At 45.6% G+C, this 14,404-nt stretch overlaps 1 protein-coding gene across 4 annotated transcripts in view; it reads left to right on the top strand.

Moving 5' to 3' along the window:
- Positions 1-13,950, top strand: part of LOC139807227 (lethal(3)malignant brain tumor-like protein 3) — a 48,718-nt gene extending 34,768 nt beyond the window's left edge. For all 4 annotated transcript variants that reach the window (XM_071767928.1, XM_071767929.1, XM_071767927.1 and 1 more), the window contains 4 exons: positions 14-75; positions 2,364-2,530; positions 6,845-6,907; positions 10,168-13,950. In XM_071767928.1, coding sequence (XP_071624029.1) covers positions 14-75; positions 2,364-2,530; positions 6,845-6,907; positions 10,168-10,296 — 421 coding nt within the window. In that variant the 3' untranslated portion in view covers positions 10,297-13,950. The remainder of the gene's footprint in view (positions 1-13; positions 76-2,363; positions 2,531-6,844; positions 6,908-10,167) is intronic.
- Positions 13,951-14,404: the final 454 nt, after the last annotated feature.

The following is a 14,404-nucleotide window of genomic DNA, read 5'->3' as shown; positions in this document are numbered from 1 at the left end:
TTGATGCTTTCAGGCTTGGGTGCTCTCGTGCCTACATCAAGTTCCAGATGGTGAAGCAAGAAAGCAATGGGAAAGGTTGGTTAAACTTTATTTCTTTTTCTGTGTCTGTGCATAGATGTGCAATGTAGCAAAGCCACAAGGAGCATTTAAAACTTCTGGTTTTGCATTTTTCCACAAGAGAAAGCACATGCTGGATGGGATAGTAGTAGTCATCTTTCTTCCTTTAAAGTGAGGAGGAGAGGTAAAATTACTTAGAAGTGAAGGATTTAATACTTTGTAGAGTGAAGTCTGGTGTTTATTAACTGAGAAGACAAGCTTGCACCATCTCTTGTACCACTGCCTACTCCTCTGAAGTGCAAGGGGTGTTTGTTCCCCAGTCAATGACTTTTCTCCTGACAGGGCCAGCTCAAAACCTGGCAGATAGTTTAACTTCCATCAGCTTCTTTCTCTGGACCCCACTGGGTATTCAGAAACATAATGTGAATCACATTGTCTGGGGACTTTAAGGTTCTCCTAAGAATGAAAAAGAAAAAAAAAAAAAAAAAAAGGAAAAGCAGAAAAGCAATGCCTTTTTTTTTTTTTTCCTGGTACATGACAGGTTAAGTTTTAAGAGAAGCTTTCTGATATCACTTTAGCAAACCATATGCTTAACTTCCAGATTTACTATAAAAAGCTGTTTCAGAGAACTGAGCTGACCAGGCTTTTAGGAGGATTTAACATGGTAATAAGTCTCCAATCAAAAATAGCTAAGCAGGCACAAACTGGGACAGGTGCCTAGCTTTATTTTTTAATTTTTACCTAGTGCTGACTCCTGCAGTCAGAGCTGGAGGAGTCTGCCAGCTCTGAGCTGCAGTTGCAGCTGGCAGGGGAAGCTGTCTGCTCTGCTTTTGCATTCACCTTAAACAGAAAGATGGAAATCCATGGAGGGGAATTCTGCAACAATCCATTGACCTGGAATTTCACTGTTATCCAGAGCTTCCATCCCATCTGTATTTCAACTGTTAGAACCTGCTTCCTTCTCAAAGGGAAAACAACTTGTTTAGATTGTGGTTTGGACACATAGCCCTGAGGGTTTGGGCTTAGTGAAGAAAAGGAAACTGTGACAGAGGCAGAGCCCACCCAGCAGGGATGTGGCAGCACATAAATCCTGGAGCATGAGTAGGATCTCCTGTGGCAGGGAGGAGAGGAGGAGGGGAGACAGGTGAGGAGGAGGTGACAGCCCTCCCAGGAGCTGTGTCCTCTGCCCTGGTGTCACCAGGAGCATCACCTCCTGAACTGAGCAGTTCTTATTCAGGCTTCATTTTTTTAAGTCCTCCCTTTTTGGTCTCATGATATGAAATAGACACCTCTTTTAGGAAGGTGGAGAGGTGAGGTGACACAGCTGGGGACAGGGGAATGACCTTTCACTGGGTCAGGCTTTACCTCCAGTGCTGCTTTTCACTTTGATCATGAAAATTTGCTTTTTCTTTGTAGTACTGTTTCCCTTTCTGCTTTACATGGAGCCACTGGCACACCCCACAGATCCTTACACACCACCCTACTACCAGCCCTGACACTGAGCAGACCCAGCAGAGGCCAGCAGCATTCCCAACCTTCCCAAAGGCAGGAATAAGCCAGGAATTTTGTGTGTGTGTCACAGGATGGCACCCTGCACACCCTGCACAGAGCCTGGCAGGGTTGGGGGTGAGGGGACAGCACAGGTTAACTGCTGTCAAGCAGAGAAATGTTTCCCATCTTGTTTCCATCCTCTGCTTTGCTTCCTGTTGTGTAACAGGCACATCCCTCTAGGACCATGACTCTGCACTGCTCGAGTGATCTCATTAGGGAGGGGTGATTTCTTCTTTCTGGTTTTTTTTATGTTGGGTTGTTTTTTTTGGGTTGTTTTTTGGGTTGTTTTTTTTTTTTTTTTGCCTTGATTTTGAAAGCTTCTGTCACTTGACACATGAGGAGGGAGTTGATGTCTGGAGGTAACGTGCAGGGCCCCTGGCCTGGGAGTCACCTGGGCTGGCAGGCTTGGTGCTCTTTGCTCCAGCTGTCTGCTGGAACCATGCCATCACTTTCCAGCTGAAGATGCTGTTACCAGAACTCCTCCACCTTGTCAATAAAACGCTGCAAACATCTCCTCTGTTAGCAGCATGACATCATTTTCCAAGGAGGAAGCTACTGATAAAGCCTCCAGCTTGGCAATCTTCTCTTTTCTTTCTCCTCCTTGGGAGGGTGGAATGAACACCCTGAAAGCTCAGGATGCCACACGGGGCTCTCTGCTCACCCTGCTTTGCTTTTCCTGCCAGAGTGTGACCCTTCCTCCTGCTCTGTTGTGAGTGCTCCTGCTTGAAGCTGACTTGTCTCGTTTCCTTTTGCAGACCCTGAGTTGGATCTCCAGCAAGCTCTCCACCAGTCCATCTTCATGCCTTCCCTGGCCTCCAGCCCCAGCCACCGCCTCCACCTCTGCTGGGAGCAGCACTGTAAGCTCCTGCCCGAGGTCTCAGGCCTGACAGCCAAACACGTGGCCAAATGGAGTGTGGAAGAGGTGAGTTCCCTCTTCTGCTCCCTTAGGGGGCAGGAATGCCAGAGCCCTCCTCTTCTAGACTGCAAATTGGAGACATCTCTCTTTTCTTCCCTTTTCTAGGCAAGGCTTTTCTCTTTGCTCTGCATATGCCACAGCTGACTCAGCTAGAAGTTATACCCTAGAATATAACCAAGGGGAAGGATCCCTGTTAACCCTCTGATAGCCAAGGCTCCTTTCCCTGAACAGGATTCTCTCCCTTTTTCTTTATTTACCCCTTGATCTTGTAGTCCTCAGGCCTGAAACAGCAATCTGACAGCAGATTCCTTTTCTCTCTGATCTCCCTCCCCCTCTCCTGTGACTTCGCTGCTGATTCACTTTTACATTGCAGATAATTCCAGTCTGCACTGTGCATGCCCACTCCTCCTGCATCTCCCTGCCTGATTCCCCTGGAACAAAACTGCCCACAGCCTGACCTGATTTCTGACAGAGGGAGCTGTGCAGCTGGGGATGTGTCTCTGTACTCCTGGCTCTTGAGATGTCTTCTGCAATTAGGTGGCATGTGAAAAAGCTGCTCTCTTTTGGTGTGCTGACTAGTTGGTTTTTGCCTCAGTGCCTTGGGCATAAATAATATTTGTATCTCCACTTGGGAAGTGGTGACAGTTTGGATCCTGGCACTTAATGGCATGCCATTTAATTCTAGAGAAATGTGCTGTAATGTTGTGCTTGCAAGGACATAGGTAATCTGCAAGGCAGGAAAAAGGTGCCCTTCTTCGTGATGCATTGAGGATTTTTAGAGACTTTTAGAAAGTGCATTTTCCCTGAGTGCCTCTTTGGTTAGATAAATCCAGCCTTGACTTTCCTCTTCATGCTGGAGGGAGACTGCTGGGATTGCAGGATCACAGGAACCACAGCAGTTGTGAAGGGGGTAGAGCAACTAGTGTGGCTGCTTTAAAACTTGGTCCTTTTTCTTGGTGGTGTTTTGGGTTTGTGGGTTTGTTTTTATGTTTTTTGGTAATGAAAATATGTTTGAATTAGTTTCATAGCAAGGAGGAAAAAATATCTCTGAAAGATTTGCTGTTCATATCTTTCTTTTGAGAGACCTTCAAATGATTTTTCCAACAGGTCTTTTAGAAAATCAATAAAAGCAGAAGCAGATAATCCTCTGACATGAAAATCAAAATCTCTTTCTTTTGGATAAAACGTGGAGGCGGGTTCATAGAAAAACAGAGTCAGGATGCAAGCCAAATAAAATTTGTCCTTTGCAGTTGACCTTTAAAGCAACTGCTAGGTAAATTTAACTGGGATATTAGCCTGATAAGGGATAAATGTAAGCAGGAACCACAGGACAGGAATGCAGGACACTCTGGGTATATTCAAAACCTGGAATACTCTCAGCTCCTCTGTGCTGCAGCCTGAAACAACTGATGAAGTTCCAGCTGCCAGCAGGAGCATAAATGGCACATTAGAAAGATCAGTTGCAGCCCCACAACGGGCTGGCTGCAGTCATTACAGGTTTTGTCTTGAATTTCAGTAAAGTGGATCTGGTTTTGCAAATTATGTTCATCACCAGTTCCCACAGGAATCAATTTGGCCTCTGCATGAGCTCTTGCAGGGTCAGCATGTGCAGGGAAACGTAGCTGCAGGTCTGGAAGATGAAAGCAGCAGAAGTTCCTGTGTTTTGGTGAGTCCAAGGTAGATTTAATCTGTTGGCATTGGGGCTCCTAATGTCTTCCTACAGGGCAAACATTTGCCTTTGAGTTGTGCTTTGAACTCTGCAGCACAAAGGAGGCCATTCTGCTGTTGTGACACAAGAGCAATGGGGCTGTAAATTCTCCTTTGGTTTCAGACCAGAGAACTGGTTTTAATTTATAAAACCCACATTAAGGAAAAAAAAAAATGTTGCTTTAATTCTCGGTTGAGAGCAGCTGAACTGGCAGAGCAGCAGCAGTGTTTAGGGAAGCAAAAAGCTCTTGCTAGCACTGAGCAGTCAACAAGAGTAGTTACTTGGATGCAGCTTTGTTGATTCATTGGAAGCATCTTGCCTTGTTTTCAGAGCACAACTAGTGAAGGATTTTGAATCAGAGAAGAACATCAATATGTGCTCAAGTTGGATTGTTCATTAGTTTGTCCTGCATCAGATGCTAATACCTTGTGGGGGGGCTGTCCTGGTGCTAATTGCTTGTGGGTTACTGAATCCTGGGTCAAGCCAGCTCCTCCCTGCAGACTCTCACCAGGGTTTGTCTGTTCTGTTATGGCTCTTTCCAACTCTGCCAGCGAGGTTGTGCTGACTTCAGGGTATCACACATAGCACCAGCACCTTCCACATGGGCTGTGTGGAGTTTCTGAGGAGTTCTCAGAATTACATAAAGTTCTTTTTTCAACCCCCTTCCTTTTGTTGGCTTGCAGTCATAGCATAAGACACTTCCAGCAGATCTGTGAGCACTGAGGTGGTGACTTGCTGGTCAGCAGGAAGAGCCCAGATCTGCCTGGTCCCTCTGTGCTCCTCACCTCTCCAGCAGCTTTTTCCAACCTTACCTTGCACCCTCTGGTCTCCCCCTTTCCCTTGTTTGGGGCTGTCTTGGCTTCTTCTGTCCCATGGTGTTACTGGTTTTTGGCTTTGTGCACTCAAGCCTCTTTGTCCCTCAACTGCCACACCTTGGTTTGGGGACTTCCCCTGGGGACTTTCTCTGCTGTATTCTCCCCATGTATCCTCCTTCCCTCCCTTCTCTCCATTCCTGGTAAACCCCAGGGCTCCTGTTAGGATAAAAGGCCACTCCTGTGGTGCAGTGTCGCTACAGATGACTTCTGGGGCAGATCAAGGGCCTGTCACTCAGTGTCTGTGACAATAACCAGCAGGAGTTGTGCAGGGCAGGACACAGGAGCAAGGCAAGCTCAGATCATTCCCTGAAGATTTCTGCCAGCCTCTCAGTACCATGGACACTAAAGGGCACTTAGGTCTTGTCCCCAGGGCTCCAACTGTCTCTTGAATTCTGGATAGTACCAGACCTTGCAGAAGGATTTTCATTAGTGCTTTTAATTGTGAGGAGGGGGGATTAAAAGGGGAAGTGTTTTGGTACTTGTTTTGTAAGAGGAGTTTGCACTTGGGCAGAAGAAAATCTGGAATCACTGCCTGATGAAGATGGGGATTTTAGGGGTTCCCCTTTAAAATGGAGCTGTCCCTGCTGGCAGAAGATGAGGGTGAAAGAGGAGGGGGGTGCTCTACTTTCAGATTGCATAACAGAAACAAGAGGAATCAGGGCTGTTCACCCAAAATGGGCTTCTGACAGCTCCCTGCCTGCCTGGTCAGAGGGACTGGGGGAAGGGAATGAATCCTTGTCAAGTGGTGGGATCAGCTGGAGAGGCAGTGACACCATTTGGGGGAGAATCTGACAACCCTGAGTTAAAGGGGAGCTCGTGTTTGACATGACCCCTCCTAACTGGTTGTCTGTTTATGGAAGAAATGTCACCTCTGTAATGACTCCAGTGCATGCACCTCATGAAACTGAGCTGTTCCTGCAAGGGAGCAGCCAATTAGCACGAGATGTTCAATCTGATTATGCCCTGATATACAAATCTTCTGTGAAGCAGTGAAGCTACAGCTGGAGAAGACAATACACATTAAGTCATCCTCTGCTGCCTTCAGGACTGCTCCTCCTGCTATTTGCTATTATATAATGGCATCCAAGGGCTGCTTGCATGTCTCTGGGAAGATTATTCCAAATGGTAACAGATTTCCTGCTCAGAAAGGTTTTCCCTAATGTGAAATGTTAGATTAACTCCTGCTCGTTTAATCCTGCTGGTTCCATGGATCCTGTACACCCACCTCACATTCAGCAAAACCCAAACTCCTTTCCATCCCAGCTCTTCTGCCCTCTCTTTGTTGGTAAACCAGCAGTACTCACTCGGGTGGTTTTTTTTGGGTGTCATCCTGGCAAACTCCAAATCCTTTTTTTCTTTTTGATTTTACTTTCCAGCAATACCGTGGAGAAAGTGAAGTTGTGGGTGGCTTTAAAATAGTCCAGCCATGTAGGGCTGTTAATCTCTAAAAGTATTGTTGATATTTTATAAAGAGCCTTTTAAACAATGGAGAAAATGAACTTTCACAGAAAGGCAAATGGTCAAAAGGCAATACAGGAAGTAACCAGAACACACCTTGTAGTGGTGTTGCACCCACAGTCCAGTAATGTTTTTCATATATGCCCTTCATTCTCAGGAGAGCTGTAAGTATTAAAGATTTATAAATTCTTGCATATAGAACTCTCATACAGAAATGAGACTGTTTGGCTTGGTGAAATCCCACTTTAATTGTCTGTCTTTCTCTTTTTCTCCTTCCAGGTGGTGAGCTTTATCCAGCGTTTACCTGGTTGCAAAGAACAAGCTTCTGTTTTCAGGGATGAGGTAAGTTGAGTCTGCCCAAATCCTGTGCTGTGCCAGCAAAGGGGTTTTGTAGCCCCTTGCTCTGGAGTTAGCAGTGCAGAGATCCCAGACTGTGCTCAGCCTTTGTCAGCACAGAGCCTGTGGCATTTAGGAGGCAGCTCCAGCATGGAGCTGAATTCCTGCATGGCTAATTGCATTCTGCTTTAGATTTCCCCTGCAGTTCCAATCACTGAGCTTATGCTTAACATCCTGTCTTGGACTGTTGTGCAGTGGGTTTGGCATCCTCAGGAAGATGCCCTGTTGGAATGGTGCAGTGAGGATCTCATCTGCTCCCTCTAAGAAGCACAGATGCCTGCTGCTCTTGGGGACCCTGCAAGTTGTAGGGTTTCCCAGGAATTGCTGCTTTCCCCCGTGGCTGTGGGGAGAGCAGGAAGGGAACCCATTCCTGGCACAAGCAGTGGCTGGGGAGCTCAGAGCATCTCCTCCTGCACTGTGTCCTGACAGTGCTGCCTGGGCTGGGCTGGACTCAGCTCCCTGGTTCTGAGAACCCAGAGAACCCAGAGGCAGCATGGGGCATGGGTCCCCTGGTTCTGAGCACATGGATCCCAGACCCCTGGGTTCTGTCCAGTGCTTCAGCTCCCAGTTTCATTGCAGGTTGGACTTGGAGATTCCTTAGGAGCCCCTGATAAATGTACCCAGAGGTTCCTCCCCTTCTGTCATCACATTTACTGCTGGGGGGGTGAGATGGTGAGGGAAGGGGCTGTCCCTTTTCTGAGCAAGGAGAAACCTTCCACGTTGTAGCAGCTGTAAAGGACAGGTTTTTAATAGATGACAGCTCCCCAGAGCTGCTTTCCCCTCAGGATGGAGCAGGCTGCAGTGCATTTGGTGGGATTTATGGCTGTGTTTTGTAGCCCCTTGTTTTAAAAGTCATGAACACATGCAAAATAAAATAGCAAAGAAGTGGAGGTCCTGTTCACAATGCAACAAGCTAGTGGAATACTGTTTAACTGAGTATAGTGGGAATAATAAAAATATCAATAATAAATTATTAAAATAATAATAATAATAATAATAATAATAATAATAATAATAATAATAATAATGTCATTAATTTCAGTACAGCTGAGAGCAAAAGGTTCATCCCAAATTCTAGTGCAGATGTAGTCAGTGGTGGTGAGAGTTTGTTAGGTGAGCTGTTACAAAGAAATCTTCTCATGAATCCAACCATTCACAATGTGGTTTATTTTTCCTGTGCATAATTGAAACAAGTCCTGAACACAGTGACTGCTTCCTGGGCCAGAGAGCAGATAGCCAGGTTTCTATTTTAATACCTTACCATCTGCAGCCTCAAAAAATATGATTGTCTGTGCCAGAGGAGAGGGGCTTGGGTGGGTTTTCAGCCTTGTGCTGAAATCAGTTTGAAATTAAAACCCTTTCAGCAAGTTTGGCTTTGGCCAGAATTCAGGTGTGAGTGAGGGGATTGCTGAGCTCCCCCCACCCTGTCCATTAGCTGGAATCAAGCCTGGGAGTGCTCACCCTTCAGGATAAATAAATCCCTTGCAGACTTCTCTTGTCTGGGGGTGGGGGGGGAGAGGGAGAAGTTGCTGCTTACATTAGGAACAAAGAGAACAAATTGTGCAGGGAATTCTAAAAACCATCTGAATAAGATGGAACAAAGGAAATCATAATAAAGCACTGATATTGGGCTTGATTCTGGGTCCAGTTCAGGGAAGGTCTGTTTAAAATAAGCATCTTGGAGGCAATGCAGTGAAAATGGAGCATGGTAATGATACTGGACTCAAAAGCATTTTGAAACACAGGACTGTTTTCTAGCAGTTTTCTGCTACTCTTGACTCTGTATTATTTAATTTAATCAGCACTCCATTTGTTTCAAGCTATTTTTACCATGTTCATTGCAGTAGTGTAGACTCTAGGCAGCTTGCAAATAAGATTTGGGGACATTGTGTGGCCATCTGGGGACTGGGAGCACTGCTGTCTTTTCCAGTGTGCTCACTGGGAGGTTAAATAACTTCATAACAGTCTCTTCTGTGGTTAGAGAAGGGGAAACCAGATCTCCTGTCTCCCAGTTCTTTGCTTTAATTGTGTGCTTGCCCAAGTTTATTCACTGTGTCCTCTTCCACCAGTCATTGCCATCCAAAAAAAGTTGTAGTTAGGCAGACTGCAGAAATAGAAGAATTGTTGTTTTGGATGAGTTGAGTGTCCTGTGCTGTCTGCTGCACTGCTGAGCATCAAGTGAGAGGAGGGGATGCTGTCAGTCCCTGTAAATGGAATTTAAGGGAATAACTGAGGGAGACAGATACTGTTTGTCTGTGTCCATTAATCTTTGGCTTCCTCCCTGCAGCTTTTGGGATTTCTTTTAATTATATCTTTATATATATATATATATAAATAAAATTTAATTCTGTTTTAGTTATATATATTTACAAGAACACTGTGGGTGTTCTTGTAAACCCAGGTAAACCTTTAACCTCTTCTTAAAATAATCTGTTACAATTTCACTCACTGCTACCTAAAGCATCCTGCACTTTCACAAGGTAGTGTGGTTTTCACTTGCTTACTTTGAATCCAATCAAATGCCTCCTTGCTGATGGATTAGGGGAGTGTGGCTCTAAGTCCAGGCAGATTATATGTCTTTACTCTGCCTTGCTTTATGTAGCACATGAGCTCTTTTACCATGTGCTAAGCAAGCCCATTCAGAGGCACTGAAAATGATTTCCCAACAGCCCACTGTGTCTGCTTTAAACTGACTTTTGGGTCTGTGGGTGTTGCACGTACTTGTGGGAGCAGCCAGATCTTCACCTCCCAGGGAATTTTCTCATCTATAGGGTTTATAGCAGAACAGACTAAAGTAAAATTTAAAAAAAGGGGTAACAGGGTATTTGGCTTTAAATTTTACCCTGAACAGCTTAACAGGAGTCAAAGAGTCTGTGCAGTGGCAGACTGGGATGAATGCACTAGGAAATGGTGATTTTGTATTTCTAATTGTGTCAGATCAGTGTAATATATTAATTCTGGGATAGCTGCCTCCTGAAGACTCACAGTTACTGGATTTCCTGATCTCATTCTTGACCACGGGTTGTGAATAAGCATTTTTTACTATTTTGGGCTTTTCAGAACAATTGAAGTTTCAGTCTTCAGAGCTTTGGTTGCACTTTCATTCCTCAGGCCTCAATCTTTTATTTCATTGAATGACCAGGAGTGAGAAACCTGCCTCTCTACTGATGCTAATCTTTATTTTATGTTGTTTTTCCAACTTCCAGCAGATAGATGGTGAGGCCTTCCTGCTCCTGAACCAGAGTGACATTGTTAAAATCCTCAGTATCAAGCTGGGTCCTGCCCTGAAGATCTACAATGCCATTCTCATGTTGAAGTCTGCAGAAGACAACTAAGAGGAGCCCTTCAGCAGAGCCCCTGAGGACCTGATGGGGAATGGATCTTCACTTGTGAGCATTGCCAACATGCCACACAGTTAGGTTGGGACTCAGATGTATTTTAAGTAGGACTGGGTAAAAATATTTTGTGGACATAAAAATCCTGCCACAGTCTGGAATATGGGGCAGCTTCACTTCCAAGAAGAGGATATTATTATATTTTGTAATTGAATTTGGTTTTGATATATCAATCTCTTTTTGAGATAGAGAAGAAACCTCCAGTTATAAGGGGAATCCAGGGTAACATTGGTGGAGCTGCAAGAACAAGAAGAAAGCAATGAGTAAAATGCCTGTGTCCAGGGATGGTGCCTGAGAGAGAGACTGAGTTAACACCAGCATGTTTAATATGTTCTGTATGTAGAAAAACTGAGCAACTTGCCTCTATCCTTCAGTGCTGTGACTCAAGAGCTGAACCTTTCAGGAGTGCTTCTTCAAATCCAGTGTCTTTTCCTGACCCTACTTGTTCTAATACCCTTGGTTAGCAGGATGCTCACACCACAGCAGAAAGGTGCATGGGCAAAGGACTTGCATGGCTTCTGGTAAAGAGCAAAATGTTCTTGGTGTCACCAGAGAGCAAGCAGCAAGCCCTGTGTAGAGAGGCTCTGGGTAGGCAGAGATCCCCTCGTAAAGATACCTCCCACAGGAGACAAATATTCCAGCTGGAATTCTCCTGTCAGTGCTTTTGTGCCACTGCTCCTCTGGCCCAGGACCATCTTAGAGCACGATGACACAGTCAAGAGCACTTGGGAGTTGGGTGGATTCCTTCTTGTCCTCTCCACTGTCAGCTGCATGCTCAGTGCAGGAGCTGGGACCCCAGCAGTGCCCAGCATCTGTGTCCAGATGCAACCAGATTGCCAAGAAACAATTTGGTTGTACTTTGGAACAGCTGAAACTCCCAAGTGCTCAGTGCTTAAAGCCTCTCCAGCCTCCAGGTGGGTTTTGGTCAGTGCTGGCAGGCAGAGAGGACACAGCTTTATGGACATGGAAACCTTGGGAGAAGTGGTGAGCCCTGTGGGGCTCTGCCCAGTGTTCCCCTTTGTGCCTGCTATCCTGCCAGCTCCTGAGCCATCCTCTGGCCACTCTCCCTGTCAGGTGTTTGGTTGTTCTGGAGCTGAGCTCTGCCCATCTTAGCTGGGGAGATGTTTTCATCCCAAGTTTCCAGGCTGAGTCCTCTGTGCACAAACCCCTCTGAGCACTGGGAGTGTGAGCACATGATGTTGCTGAGGGCAGGATGGGCATCAGCCTCAGCCCAGGGTTGCATGAATTTCTCAGGGCATTGCATGATGAGGTGTGACCCATCTGGAGACACCTCCTGTATCCTTGTCACCAGTGTTGTTTCCATACTCCAGCCCTGCAGCTTCTCCAGGAGCCATCAGGAACTGAGACTGAACATGCTCTCTTGGACTGTGACACAAGAACACACTTGGGGCTCTTCCTTCCCTATCACTCCATGTCCTTTGTCCCACCTTTCAGCTGCTGAGAAAGTCCTTGCCACTTGCCTGAAGTAGTGAGTTTCTTAAAACTGTAAATAGCAGAATCCACAGTGCTGAAGGCATTCAGTCCTGGATTAATATAGAGAGCAATTTCTATCCATACTTCCTATTTTTGTATAAGATGTTAAGGAGCTGAAGCCTTCCACAGAGAAGACATTGGTGGTGGTGGGATATTTCCTAGCTGAAACATTAAATATCAGTCAGGAATTCAGTGCAGTGTTAAGGACGAGACAGGTTAGGAATTTAATTTATAAAAATCCATTCTTGGTATGATTGCTGGGATATTCACCAAAGAGTCACATTCCTTTATATCCCCCTCTGTGCATCTGACATCAGTGTGAAGACTTGAATTGTAAGTGGCATGTCCTGAGCTCTGACACAACTTGCCTTCCAGGCAAAGCAAAATTGTTTCCTGACAACTGGAGCAGAGGATCTGTAGCTGGACTGTATTTTCTTTCTGCTTCTTTACTGACTTCCCAAATAACCCTGAGCCCTTCTTTGCTCCAGTTTCCCCCTCTGTGACACCCAGCCAGGTGGGGTGAGTGCAGTTTCACCTTCCTCTTGTTTCTAGCAAGCAGTTCCTGCCAGGTTTTCTGTTTTACCTCCTTCCTCTGGGAAACTGAGTTTGGGGACAGCAGATTGCCTCCAGCAATAAAACAAAATATAACATTATTTCATCTCTTTTACTATATATAGAGGATGAAGAGAATTGGTGAAACAAGCAGTGAGATTCTAGTCACTGAAATTATTCAAACAGAAGAGAAATCTTTAATCCTAGGGGCTTCCAAGCCAGCTGGATCAAAGAAGAAAATGTGTACTTGGAGTTGATTCAGTGACACTAAGAGCAGTGCTTACAGCAAGGAGGAAGGAGGAGCCCTTTTAGGGGTAGAAAAGGGAGGAATGTGCTTCTTGTGCCTTTTTTTGTAACCCAATAATTGTCTTTGCAGAGCAAGCGAGGACGTGCACACATCTCTTAGTGACTCCTTTGCCAAAGAGAGCTGGATTCTAAAAAAATCAAGCAGCACCACAGTAACACAAGGGCCAAAAGATTTCCAGTGCTCTTCACTGGGCACAGTCAAAATATTTACAAGACAGAAAACCAACTAAACCAGCTCATCTCTTAGCCCCATAACTTAGGGATTCATTCATTGCTGATGCCATTTTGCTCCAGGACTTGTTTCTGCTGCCAGACTCTGCTTGTGCAAACTCAGCTCTGCCTTGTCCCACCCCAGACCAAGGCTTGTGGCAAAGTGAGGGGTCTGCAGATGCCTTGGATTGTCTGATGCCTTGTTGTCTAATTTGAAACATGCACTTTGAAGCAGAAAGCCAAAACTTGGAGCTCTGTGGTGAACAAAGCTGAAAGTGGTTAATGCCACCTAGTCTGGGGAGGCTTTTGTTGGCTGCTCACTGTCAGCAGAAACCAGCTGGTGGCCCAACTAAGCCCTGAAGTCATTTAAAAATATAAATATATCACTTAGAAGCTCTGTGACAGCTTCCCATGGGCTGGCAGTGCAATTGGGAAGTTTCTCTTCTCAAGTAAAATGGATTTTACTCCTGGTTGTAGCATCCCTGTTTCTGAAATCCAAAGCAATCGATTTTTTTTCTCCTTGGTCGAGAGTCCTGTTAGAATTTTTCTCTGCTGTCACCAACAATCATCCCTGCAATCCAGCAGCAGGAAACTTCTGCTCTGGGTAACAAATTACATGGAAGTGGGAGAGAAGCAGTGGGCAGCCCTGATAGTGAAACTCCACAACCAAAGCAAAAAAAAAAAAAAAGGAAAAAAATACCAACAACATTCACCCCCGGGGATAAGCTAGTTCAGCTGTAGAAGATTTCCTGCCTGCTACTTTCATGCCCTGCTTAGGGATTTATAGCACAGAAAGCTTTAGAGTTTCTGACATCCTCTCCATGATGGGATGAGCCAGCTTAGTTTGGAAATTCCTCCAACTGGAACTGGAAACACGTGCAGGGGAAGGGAGCGTGCGCCCGGTGTCGGTTCAGCCTCTGAAATGTTTGCCTCTTTTAAACCAAATACTTGAGCTTTTTGACACTAGCCATGACGTTGCACTCCACTGATGCTTTCTTCTGGAAATGTGAATAAAATTAATATAAGTTCAAACCTGACTTCTTCTTTCTGGGTTTGGGGATGACCCCGGTGGGTGCTCGCTGGGATGCTGGGCTGGCTCCCTGCCCTGGAGGGCTGTCACCAGGGTGGGTTGGTCATGGCAGAGGTTTGTCACCTTGTTTTCCCCCTCCTAAACCTGGCAATCAAAATGGAGGCAGCATTTTCGTTTTTCATCTCCTTTGTCAGGCTGAGCAGAGCTGGGATTTGAGCTCTTTTTGCTGTGCACGTAAGGACAGGATCAGCCTTGGCTGCTGGGGCTCTCCCTGATTCCCCCAGCTCCCTCCTGTCCTAAGGCTCTGCCCTCTTCCTAAAGCACCTTCCAGATTTGAGTATTTAGTTAAAACAAGAATTTGTTATTAGTGTAAATCAATGTTAAAACTCAGCATTTTGGGGGCTTTGTGTCAGTTTTGCCTCCCTAATGCCTGATGGTATTATGTCCCCATAACGA

The sequence above is a fragment of the Heliangelus exortis genome, chromosome 24 (genome assembly GCF_036169615.1).
Source record: "Heliangelus exortis chromosome 24, bHelExo1.hap1, whole genome shotgun sequence".
Classification (NCBI taxonomy): domain Eukaryota; kingdom Metazoa; phylum Chordata; class Aves; order Apodiformes; family Trochilidae; genus Heliangelus; species Heliangelus exortis.
The sequence above is the reverse complement of the archived record's forward strand: the minus strand, read 5'-3'. Positions and strand labels throughout refer to the sequence as shown.